General features: G+C 37.5%; 2 protein-coding genes across 7 annotated transcripts in view; one reads left to right on the top strand and one right to left on the bottom strand.

Moving 5' to 3' along the window:
- LOC133649000 (uncharacterized) overlaps positions 1-13,321 on the top strand; it is a 1,204,785-nt gene that overhangs the window by 980,376 nt on the left and 211,088 nt on the right. The window lies entirely within an intron of this gene.
- Positions 9,270-13,321, bottom strand: part of ebf1a (EBF transcription factor 1a) — a 141,984-nt gene continuing 137,932 nt past the window's right edge. For 4 of the 6 annotated variants that reach the window (XM_062045656.1, XM_062045658.1, XM_062045652.1 and 1 more), the window contains one exon: positions 9,270-11,449. Coding sequence is in view for 3 of the 6 variants with exons in the window: in XM_062045658.1 (XP_061901642.1) it covers positions 11,418-11,449 (32 nt within the window). In the remaining 3 variants the exon portion in view is untranslated. Of the gene's footprint in view, positions 11,453-13,321 lie in introns of all 6 variants that reach the window. The other 2 variants (XM_062045653.1, XM_062045654.1) reach the window with 1 other exon arrangement.

Here is a 13,321-nt window from a genome sequence, read left to right as displayed (position 1 = left end):
TGAGGTTAGCTAATTTTACTTGTTTTGGAAAGTCTTGACAAGCCAAATGTTCTTGTTCTATTGGCAGATAATTTTGCTTAGTTCAAATAAAATACCCTTAATTTTTTTTTTTTTTTTTCTTGTTTTTGAACACTGACTTTTTGCAGTGTACTGGTTATCATTTGGAATGGGGACCACGTTGTTGATCATCACTTGTGGGGACCACCCTTTCTACAGGTTGTGGAGGCATAAAAAAAATGATGCCCAGTTAGCTCATACACGTCTTTAAATCTCTGGATTGATGAAGTAATGTGCTGATCATTCTTACTGGGTACCCTGGGGAAAAAGAGTTAATATGGTTCATGGGGACCAAATTGAAATAATTTTGCATAATTCACACACATTTTTACGTGACTACTGAGGACCATTAAAAAAAAAAAAAAAAAGTTCAAATTAAATATGACATGATCTTCAGAATACAGCACTACAGCTGTCCTCTTATAGGAAGTTGCACCACTTAAATGTTAAAGCAAATCCTGCATCTTCTGTGACATTACTGAAAACTGCTATTTAGCAGTAATGAAGTTGTCTGCAACTCCAACTACCATATATAGAAGGATGGAACATTCTGAATGTGAATCATACTTTAAGGTAATAATGTAAAAATGTAATAAAAATCACTTAGGCGTCTTCAGAATGGATCTGACTATCATTTAAAAAGGTTTCCGTTTAGGGGACCTGTTTTATTTGTCCCCATACCGTCAGAGGTCCCCTAAAGGTGACTGTGTAAACAGAGCGATGTCCCCATTAAGTAAGCATTGCCAGAACACACACACACACACGCACTCACACACACACACACACACACACACACACACACACACACACACACACACACACACACACACACACACACACACACACACACACACACACACACACACACACGCACACACACACACACACACACACACACACACACACACACACACACACACACACACACACACGCACTCACACTAACTGTAGTTGTAGTTCAGGTACCATTAAAAAATTGCTACTAAATAAATCTGAAGTTACACTGCAAAAACTGAAATCTAAGATTAAATATCTCAAATAAGGGTGATATTTGCTTATTTTCTGTCTGATAAGATAATTCTTCTCACTAAGCAGATTTTATGTTACAGTGTTACTTGTTTTAAGTGTTTTGGTCCTAAATGATCTCAGTAAGATATTACAGCTTGTTGCTGAGATTTTATGACCTGGATTGAGTAAAACATGCTTGAAACTAGAATATCAACTGTTGCAAAGCTGTGTCATCAACACTCACAAGTATAAAACTACTTTTTTAAATTAATCATTTCTTATTTCAAGCATGAAAAAAAAAATCATGACTTTGACACAATTGTGTCTCATATTAAAACAGATGACAGCCAAATGGACTTTGCTGTTTTATTTTCAATGAAACAATAGAAAATACGTACTCCTATAGTAGTACAGTTGGGACAGTACAGTAAACTGACAGTTAATATTTAAACATTTAACATGTGACATTTCTAACAATTTTGAACAGAAATAGTTCATGCACATTCAGATGAATTCTTCAAAATTACAATTAAACATTTTCGGGCCGGGCTGTACATATGCGCACTAATTGACTGAAAGAGCACGCACTTGGCGCGATGATGTCATGTTATCGATGGAAAAATGCATTTTCAGACAATGTGATTTGCCTGAGTGGCTAGGAGACCCGAGAGTAACAAGCGGTTGCCTTGTTGCCTTTCCATTAAGAACAATGAACGAGTTTTTAGTGTAAGTTTGCTGGTTTAAAGAAATGTAATGCCAAGCGCATATCATAATGTCAAGATAATGGCACTAGCATTTGCTTAGTTTAAGAATATTTTTCAACATATTGAGCAAAAAGGTCTCTTTTTTTTTTCTACCAAGAAAAGTGCACTTGTTATTAGTGCGAATATACTTATTTTAAGGCAGGGGTCTCAAACTCAATTTGCCTGGGGGCCACTGGATGCAGAGTCTGGGTGAGGCTGGGCCGCAAGAAAAAATTTCTTAAAAAAAATATTTCTTAAAAAAAATATTTTTAAATGTCTTTATTTTTATTTTCAACACAAAATAAAATCAAAATATAAATGAACAAAATGAGAATTAAGTAAATAAATCAGTCATAAGTAATAACAAGAGATGAGAAGTCTAGCAAAAACTCGTAGCCATTATGGACAACACCTCCCACCCACTACACTCGGACCTTGCAGAGACAATGAGCACGTTCAGTGGAAGGCTCAGACTCCCAAAATGCAACACGGAACGACACAGGAAGTCCTTCATACCGACAGCCATCAGACTGTATAATGCATATGTTCCTTGACTGCACTTAAATGTAGAGTATATGTAGTATATGTAGAATATATTTATATTATGTATATATTATATATATATATATATATATATATATATATATATATATATATATATATATATATATATATATATATATATATATATATATATATATATATATATATATATATATATATATATATTATATTATTTATTGTTATTGTTGTCTATTGTGAGTGAACTGTGGTGCTCAATTTCCCCCAGGGATCAATAAAGTACTTTCTATTCTATTCTATTCTAACAATAATAATTCGATTTCTCCAGTCAGCAACAATGTATACATAATGTGCAACCCGGTTCACTCTCTCATCTCCCTGGTATTTTGCATACTCCTCAGCATGTTTAGTGGTATAATGACGTTTTAAATTGTATTTCTTGTGCATTGCAACTTTCTCTGTGCAAATAAGACACGTCGGGGTGCCCCTGTGCTCAACAAAGAAATATTGCATCTCCCACTTTTCCTGGAATTGTCTTTGCTCATCACTAACCTTTCTCTTCACTGCACGCTTTGAAAAAGACATGTTTGGGGTTGTGGAATATATTTGTATTTAGCCGACGCACGGAGAATAATGTTATTTCCGCAATGTGTGTCGTTCCGCTTTTCCTCCCGACAGAAACACGGCGGTCGGCGGAAAGTACGGGGAAAAAGTGACGGCTCCCGTAGTGTTATATGGCGTCATATAAAAATATATGTAGTGTTCATCGTGTGAGGCAATGCAAATTAAACAATAAAAAAAACAAATAACGGTTTGAATTGGTCCAGGTTATCGGGGACTTTATTACTGACGGACAGGTGTCACCGTGTGACCGCAGCCCGGCACGTAAGACAACCCTCGTCTCCATGGCAACGTTTCTCTCACTTTCACTCATTTGCCGCTTTTCCACTAACGCAGGAGTATTTTGGACCCAAATAACACAAATCGTCTCTGTCTGGAGCCAATGGGGGGGGGGGGGGGGGGGGGGTCTCTCTCGCTGTGGAGTTTACAGCGAGAGAGAGCAAGAGAGAGAGAGCGAGAGAGCGAGAGCGAGAGAGAGAGAGAGCGAGGGAGGAAGAGAGGGAGGAAGAGCGCCGTGCGGGTCTCGTGGAAAAGCAGCAAAACGTTTCTCTGCTTGTATCCCGCAAGTGACATCAATGTTCGGCCCTCGAGAGCCATATACCACACCATGATTGGTAGATTCCTTGTAGCCTGGAAGAGTTAGGGCTACAAGGAATTCTGGGTATTTGTTCTGTTGTGTTTATGTTGTGTTACGTGTGGATGTTCTCCCAAAATGTGTTTGTCATTCTTGTTTGGTGTGGGTTCACATTGTGGCGCATATTTGTAACATTGATAAAGTTTTTTTTATACGGCCACCTTCAGTGTAACATGTGTGGCTGTTGAGTAAGTATGCACTGCAGTCGCTTACGTGAGTCTGTTGAAGCCCCATACAACATGTCACTGTGCAGGCACATTACTTGTACGGAGAAAAAGTGGCGGTACTTTAAACCTCGTGCCCTCAATATTGATGTCCTCAGTAATGTTGATGGGTGAAAATTGGGAGGGTTGGCAAGAATGCTTCAGCTCTGCGCACACAACGCTGTCAAGCGCCATTCATATAAAACTCGCGGGCCGCACTAACATTAAACGTTTATATTGAGGTGCGGGCCGCACAATAACGTCTCGCGGGCCGCAATTGGCCCGCGGGCCGCATGTTTGAGACCCCTGTTTTAAGGTATTTTTGGGTTCATTGAAGTTAGCTAACTGTACTTGTTTTGGAAAGTCTTGAAAGCCAAATTTTCTTGTTCTATTGGCAGAAAATTTTGCTTAGTTCAAATAAAATACCTCTAATTGTTTTTTTTTTTTTTCTTGTTTTTGAACACTGACTTTTTGCAGTGTACTCAGTACTTTAGTAGTTTTGTTCACTATACTTACTCTTACTCAAGTAATTATTCAAATGAATACTTTTTACTTATGTCATATTACTCTAAAGTAGCGGTATTCTTACTTGAGTACAATTTTGGCTCCTTTACCTTCCTCTGTCCAGGCAACTCTTCTCTTAACGCCTCTTCTGCAAGCTTAGCAGCCAGATGATAACAGGTTGTCAAAGGATTCCAGTTGAGGTCCTTTTAAGAGTTTTTACTACCAGCACTGTAAAACTGGACATATAGAAATAAAGTATGTCAATACAAAATACGCGAGATACAAAATAACGTCTTTGTGAGAGTCTAACATAAAAGAGGCGCACAAAATTCCGAGTTACTTCCGACTTCCCACGGTCGGGGGTGAAAACACTGTGCGACGCCATTCATGTGTACGTTGTTTTCCGAGGTGATCGCACGTATCTACAGTTTCTTCTTGGCTTTTTTGGTTTTCTCATCAGCTGTCATCGTGCCTAAAAGCTGTGAGGCAGTGTACTGTACCAATCACAGTAGCAAACATGGAGAGAAGTTGTCATTTTACAAGTTTCCGTCTAGAACGGGGGTCAGCAACCCGCGGCTCTCGAGCCCCCCCATGCGGCTCTTAAATGCCGCCCTAGTGGCTCCCTGGAGCATTTTTAAAAAAGGATTGAAAATGGAAAAAGATGGGGGAAAAATATTTTTTTTGTTTAAGTATGTTTTTTGTTTAAAGACAATCATGACACAAACGTTCCCAATTGTTAGAAAGCCCACTGTTTATTATGTTTGTGTGTATGCTTCACTGATGAGAGTATTTGGTGAACATCGTTTTGTCCTACTATTTCGGCGGTTCTTGAAATCACCATAGTGTGGACTGTGACACAACAGTTTGTTTGCATGTAAAATCTCCCACTCCTTCTTTATCTCCTTTTTGTCCACCAAAAGTTTTATACTGTGCGTGAATGCAGAAAGGTGCGCTTTGTTGATGTTATTGACTTGTTGGAGTGCTAATCAGGCATATTTGGTCTGTTCATGACTGCAAGCTAATCAATGCTAACATGCTATTTAGGCTAGCTGTATGTACATATTGCATCATTATGCCTCATTTTTAGGTATATTTGAGCTCATTTAATATCCTTTATTTTTATCCTCTGTATGTAATTTAGTTTTGCATGTCTCATGACACTTTATCTGTATGTAATATTGGCTGCATTTCAGATAGTTGTTTGTGTGCCATGTTGTTCCAGACCACAGCAAATATTACCTAGCTTGCCAAAGATTGTAATAAATTTACTAAAAGAAGACCGCCTGCCGTTTCTTTTAACTTGGACACACACATCTATACCTTTGGCCATTAAAAAGCTTGTAATTTCCAGGAGTTATCTCACCTTCTGAGTAGCCTCTGATTTACTAATGGTTTCTAATGTTGTAAAAATGTGTAGAATGAATATTAAATGTCAACATTTCTGTCAACGAAGATTTGCTTCAGCCTGCGACACATATGATAGTAGGCTATTATAGCTAATATAGACACTTATGTCATGTGTTGCCTTCATTATAAGACTTATATACGGTATATTGGGGGACGGCGTGGCGCAGTTGGGAGAGTGGCTGTGCCAGCAACCTGAGGGTTCCTGGTTCAATGCCCACCTTCTACAATCCCAGTCATGGCCGTTGTGTCCTTGAGCAAGACACTTCACCCTTGCTCCTGATGGGTCGTGGTTAGGGCCTTGCATGGAAGCTCCTGCCATCAGTGTGTGAATGTGTGTGTGAATGGGTGAATGTGGAAATAGTGTCAAAGCGCTTTGAGTTCCTTAAAAAGGTAGAAAAGCGCTATACAAGTATAACCCATTTACCATATACGGCTTTTCATTTTTTGCGGCTCCAGACATATTCGTTTTTCGTATTTTTGGTCCAATATGGTACGGTGCGACTTATACTCCGAAAAATACGCTAAATCAAATGTGTTTAGAAATGACACAGAGGTTAATATTGCTGTGTTTATTTGCACAGGTGATAATGAAGTGTCATTTTTAAAACATTTTTCAGTTTTTAGCCTGCAACAGCATATTCATCAAGTGTAGTGATGCACATGTTTTTATTCATCTGAAATTTGCCATAATTGATTGATTGATTGATTGATTGAAACTTTTATTAGTAGGTTGCACAGTGAAGTACATATTCCGTACAATTGACCACTAAATGGTAACACCCGAATAAGTTTTTTAATTTGTTTAAGTTGGGGTCCACATTAATCATAGACAATTTAGAGTGAAAAGCAAATTTTATTTTCACTCGTATACAAAACATTCTAACTTAGATTGTTTCCCTGGCTTCGAGACTCTCCCGAAGGACAGTGCAGCGAAGACACAACAAACTCCCTTCTTGTCTCTCATGGACACACACATGTTGTTGTTGACTTTGGACTAGCGACTGAACGACATCAAGGCCGCGGAACAGAGGCAACACTGCAGGCTTACACACAAACATGCATCCACAAAAATATAAGCCACACATACACCCCCCAACGCCCTCGACGCAAATCCCATAGGGGTGATGGAAGGATGGTCAGCGCCTGACAGCTGCGGCCTACCACCATGACCCCGCACTCCCTTCCCTCTGTTGCTAGATATCTCGAGATGTATGTTGTAATATGTATATGTGCTTTGCTATGGAGGTTTTTTCCCACTCCAGACTGGGCCCCTTTAGGAGCCCAGTCTAGATTGTATTTTTTTACTCATCCTTCGCCAGCGTTTTACCTTTTTCCCCATCTTTTGCGGGGCGCCTTGTGGCGACCCATCAGCGTTCCTGTTCTGTAACCCTGTACACTGTTTGTTTGTCTCATCTTGAACGGGTTTGTGCTGAAAACAAAGTGTCATTGTACTTGTGCAATGACAACAAAGACCTATCCTATTCTATCCTATCCTATCCTATCAATTCATGGTAAGAGGTTGCCAGTTAAAATCATCAATCAAATACTAATAAAGTACTAAACATTTACAACGAAGTGAATGTTGACCTTGTTATAAGAAATGGTCTAGCTGTGGGTTAAGATTTAATAAGATGTTATTTGCATACCAACAAAAGTCTTCAAGAGGTGCTGCTATGCTACTTACTGGCAGACAAGCATCCTGCAGTACCTATAAGCAGCCACTAGGTTACAGTATCACTCAGTAAACACTGTAATGTCAGCTGACTTCAAAGGAGCAGTTTTACTTTATTTTAGTTTTATCTTCCAACACAACACTCGTTGGAGAGTTGAGAATGTTAAATTGTGACTTAAAACATTGACTTTCCACATAGGAAGCTTCGAGCGTGGAACCAATGAAATCACTTTACATTGTTTAACATGTGAAAAGTTGCAAACTTAGAACAACTTGGAAGTCAAACAGCGTGATAAAAACACAGTCGTTTTTTTTTAATGCCCCCCTGTGCGAGACACCCTTTAGTCTCCACCCCTATCCCCTCACACTTAGTCAGCACAGCCGCAGGGTCGCCACACAGCACAAGGGGGCGGTAATTCCACACCGAGATCAACATATGCCAACACTGATTGACAAGACACAAAAACACTCCAAGGCACAATTTTTGATTTTTTTTTCGGCCGCCACTTCATCAATTTAATAAAATTGATGACAGAATGCACAAGGCAGAAACCGCCGCTATATCGAGGATTTTGAATATATGTAAAATTTGAAAATATTTTTTATTACGACTTTCTCATTTTTAAATCACTAGTTAATTGGCAAAAGCAATCATTCATATGCTTTAAAAAAAAAAAAAAAAAGTTTTACCTAAAGTAGGTACGATTATTTCACTAGCTTAGCCTCACAGTTCAACATACATGTCCCATTTACAATCTATGGTCCAACCCAGGTGCGTCCAAGCTTTTTTCCACTGAGGGCCGCACACTAAAAAAAATCAAAGCATGCGAGGGCTATTTTGATATATTTATTTTTAAACCAATTACAATAAATAGACAGCCTGAATGTCGGCTTTGTGTTATTGGTATGGATGTATGATAAATATCAGACAAATAATTATCATGCCAATTTAAGGAATCATAACGTCCCACCAATAAATCTGTGGCTTTAAAAAATAGCTTTGATAACCGATTATTAAAAACAAAACAAAACAAAAAAACGCTCCAATTAGTTGTGAGTACCCGTACTGAGCTGTAGGCGGGTTAGGGTGGGCAAATCAAGTGCTCCGTTTCTCCCGATCGTGTTGTAAACTTCCCCTGAGCTCATTGTAAACAAACATAACTCATCTGTTTCAGAGGGAGACATTTTGCATGCTATTTGCACCAAAATGTTCCGTGATGTGGGAAAAAAAACCCATTGTGCATCAACACATCAAACATTGTCAGCCACTAGAAATGCCAGCATTGATGCGACGGTGTTTTGAAAATGCTCTGCACATTTAGATATCTAAAAAAGATAATAAGTTAATCTGTTATTGGTATCGTTTTTGAAAAGCAGGACGTTATCTGTATCGGTATAGACTTGAAAGAAAAAAAAAAAAACATTGTGCATGCTTAGTTTTTTTCATCCCACTTTTTTATGTTTTTTTGTAATAATATATTTTTTAATGGCTGCAGGCGGCACTTTGGACACCCTCGGTCTGATCACTCCATCGTGTCTGTAGATGGTGGCCATCTGACACACATACCCAGACATGATGAGCAAATGAGCACAAATAAATATGGATTTTTTTTCCCCCTCATCCTTGTGGCGCCCCTAATAAAATGCAACCCAGGGCTATTGCCCATGGGGCTCATAACAGCCACTGACAGAACACATTTTTTTCTGGTGTTATCATATGAAATGTTGCATTCTTTTTTTATAATTTGATAAACCTTATATTAAAAATGTATTAAAAAAATTATAAATACCTTTGATTAAATAATGAAATGTTGCATTATTCCCATGTGAAACCTGCAGCTCTTTCATATGACAGTTATCATAGCTTTATCGTAATACTTTCAAAAAGGAGGACAAAGTCACAGACAAGAGGTAAGTTTAATTCAACATTGTGAGAGTCCAAAAGTTATTTTACAACTCATCAAAAACAATACAATCTATACAGTAGAATTTGTTTCTTCTCTTAGAGCTTTTTAGTGTATTTGCAGTCAAAGACCAAAAAAACAACAAAAAACAACAAAAAATAAAGCAAAATCAGAGGAAAAAAATATTCACCAGCTATTTGGTTTGCATCTGTCATTTGTGTCGTACAAAACCTTACCGATATCCAGAAGAAGTTTTTTATTTTTATTTTATTGTATTTTTTTAGTGGAGACGTCATTGATTTGTACGACAAAAGAGCTTTGAAAGTGATATGACCTTAGAAACAAAGTGCCTGAAAACACAAGCGCCTCTGTGTTTAAATGCTTAACAAAACCAGGAGAGAAAAAAAGACCAATTATATGTCTGTCTGTCCAGCTACAGCTTGAAGACACTCACACACACAAAGAACACACACACACACGCACACGCACGCACACACAGACAGAAAATAAACGGGAAAAAAAAAACCACAACTAAGAATTAGAGAAATGAGTTCCTGTTTATATTGTTGTGAAGCCGGTGGACACATGAGGTGAAGATTGGCTACTTGTGTCTGTGTGGGATTCAAATTGTGCTATGTCAGCGCTTCACTGTGCTACTTTACATGCAACTGCAATTAAAAAGCTCACCAAGGTGAAACACATGATGGAAATAAAAAGCCATTGCTGTGGCACTTTTGTACAAACGTTGGATTGTTTTTGAATTATGGCTCTTTGTTTTCTAGTGTGGCTTCCAGTTTGTGCTTTGTCCCCCCCCTCCACCCCCCTGTTCAAGTTCCCATGAATTCCTCTGTGGCAAAAAAGACAATTGTGGCGGGACTAGAAAAACTGTACATGTGATTGAATGAAGAATGGGATTGCATTGTTAAGGCATCTAGACTGCTGGTAAAGATTACAGTGACAGAAAACAAGAGTGTGTCAAGATACAGTATGGACGCAGGCATAAATAACATGGAGAAAGAAAAACAACAACATGTAGCTCTCCTGATGCACACACGCACACACACAAGAGAAGAACCCATGCATATTAACAGTATCAATCTGAAAAACCAAACAAAAAAGATATAGCTTTACAGTATATATTAATGTGTATATATTCTTTAAAAAAAAAAAAAAAAACGACTTCAACCAAATACTCTGAATAAGATGCTACGTTTTTGTCATACCATAAACATTTTCATAAGAAAACAAAACAAAAAAAAAGACAGACACGTTTTATTAACTTATACAAAAATAGACAATGGCGTGGTTGGTGAGTCACATACAAAACAAAACAGGTTTAAATAGTGGGCGACAACAGTGAGACAGAGAAACACACGCTGATGTATGTTCACAACACAAGTCAACAAAGGCCATGTACAAATACCAAGGGATAAATACATTATTTATAGGATATTTTTACACAAAAATCCCCGTTTTTGTATCCAAATCCTTGTTTGTTCTAGCAAAACACCGACTGTACTTCTGTACTGAGAAGCTGCCTTAAGACATTTCATGTTTTCAAACTAGAGCTATTGCAAAAACAAACAAAACAAAAAAAAGCCCCCAGAAAGAAAATCACCTTTTTTTTTATATATATACAAAAATATATCACATATGTCACGATTGTATTGTAATTCTGCTAGACTCCATCAGTACAGTGCTGGCTGGACGCACACATCATCTTCAGGCTTTTCAAGTTTTTTTTTTTACTAACAGCAATTTGGCCAATCTTCACATGGTTTTTGAATGACAAGCTCACAGTTTTAGCAGGACAGCATTGAGGGAGGAAGAGATGCATGATGGGATACAATATATATTGTGCTGCTTCCAATGCTATAAGACAGATTGGGGCCTCCGTAGTTCAACATAAAAAATACATATATGCTCTTCTCGTGAGGTCACTGGGGTCACGCTATGGGGGAGGGGGCAAACTATGACTCCCAAAACAGGTGTCAGAGAAGCTACAACAATTCAACCAAAAAAGGGAAATAAATCACGTGGCGAAAAAGATAAGTGGAAAGGCCTGAGTTTTGAAGCGTTTCTCCTTCCCCTTCAGCTCCGCCAGCTACGACTGTGACGTGTTCTTCCTCTTTTCCAGACCCTCTACATGGGAGGAACGATCATCCCCGGAATCGCTGCTTGTGGGAAAAGAGGGGGAGAGAAAAAAAAAAAAGAGAGAGCGAGGTCAGTCATGTGATAGCTGGGTTCCATCTGTCATCACACCAGCGTGCTCCAGCATCTTTGGCCTACAAGGACGCACGTCTCGTTCCCTCGTTAGCTCCTCAGTCCAGCAGGAGCACAAATCAAAACATTTTCCTCGCTTCGCTGCATGTAATTGTTAACACTCCCACTTGAGTGTGTGTGCGTGCGTGTGTGTGTGTGCGTGCGTGGATGAGATCACACTTATCACATGAAAATGCATGTATGACACCTCCTATGCACTCACTGGCCTCATCATTAGGCACACCTGCAACATCTGGCAGCTGTAGCAAAAATATTGCACCTTTAAACACGAAATAATGCTCAACTGTTATTAATTAAGTGTTCCACATTCCAATCCCCCAAAACAGGCCTCTTCAAATCTTTGATTAAAATTAGCCACTATATTTTGTCTGTTTCATATTTTTTTTACTGCGTTTGCACACTCTAAAAAATATTCGTTGTAAAATCACTGCAGCTGGCTAATAATTGCATCACTTTAATAACAGTCAATTGCTGGATATTGTATTTTTTTATTTGTTGTGTGTAACGTAACAGTACATTTTGATTACAGTGTTTTACTGTAAAATATACTGTTAAATGCTGTGAATCCTGGTAATTGTTTACAGTTCATTATTACTTAATTATACATTTTTATTGTTAGGGAGCTTTTCAAAAACGTAGACGTTACACAGGCTAAAAAAATAGCACATGAAAACAAAAAACACAGGAAACAGAACAAATGCGGTTTAAAATGCATACAGAAACCAATGTTACATGTTGCAAAATACTAAACGTGAAGGTTTTAAAAAGTCAGAGGTTAAAAGCAGATGTGTTTTTAAGTTAATCTCTAGGGTGGGAATGCACAGTATGTATGTATTCATTGTAGTACATTTATACAATATTATTGCATTATGTTAAATTACATTATTATATTAAATATTATAATTTTATCATATTATATTATATATTTATTTTATGTTTTTAACCATGTAATAATCAAGTGACATGACCTTGAATGAGATGAGAATAATACAAATAACAACGACGACAACAAAAAAAATAATAATAATAATATTAATACCAATTTTATTATAATTATTTTTCAATTTAAGATAATATATTTTGATTATTTGAAATAATATTTGACACGTCATTTCTGTATTGTTATTTTTATTTTCTAATTGAAGTTTTCAGAGTTGTACAACTGCACTGAGCCATACTGAGCGCTGTTTGTAATGTTATTTGTTTTTCCTACAACAGAACAAAAATAATGGGTGCAGCTCACAGTATGATGCATGTGTGTCAAAACTACACCGGAAATATTATAGATAACGTTATACAAACAATTACATTTTTTTCATAATTTACATTTTTATATTTTTTCTAAATAATGTAATTATTATCATGATATATAATGATACAGTATAATAGTATAATATAATTGTATATCATTATCTATTTTTAGAAAACTAAAGACCCTTCATTATCACTCTTCCATAGCTTAAAAACACCCACCTGATTAAATATCTTCTATAGATAAAGAGTCATACATGAAAATATAAGCAATATGTTCATGCAAGTCAAAGATTGTCAATGTGTTTTTAACGCCACGTAAAAACCCTGGTCAAAGATGGTCTATGCAACTGGAGTGCTCTGCTGGTTTTAGATATCTGCTGCAATATGGGCCGCGGGTCATCAGTTTCATAGCACTGGGTAAGATGAATGTGTCAATCAAAAGTGAGCGTTATTATCTGTGAAAAGTTATTGATAACGTTCTTGTATTAGATCTCATCAGATTGTGCGAG

Source organism: Entelurus aequoreus, linkage group LG04 (genome assembly GCF_033978785.1).
Source record: "Entelurus aequoreus isolate RoL-2023_Sb linkage group LG04, RoL_Eaeq_v1.1, whole genome shotgun sequence".
NCBI classification, from domain to species: domain Eukaryota; kingdom Metazoa; phylum Chordata; class Actinopteri; order Syngnathiformes; family Syngnathidae; genus Entelurus; species Entelurus aequoreus.
Note: the sequence above shows the minus strand (reverse complement) of the source record. Positions and strands in the feature narration are given on the sequence as shown.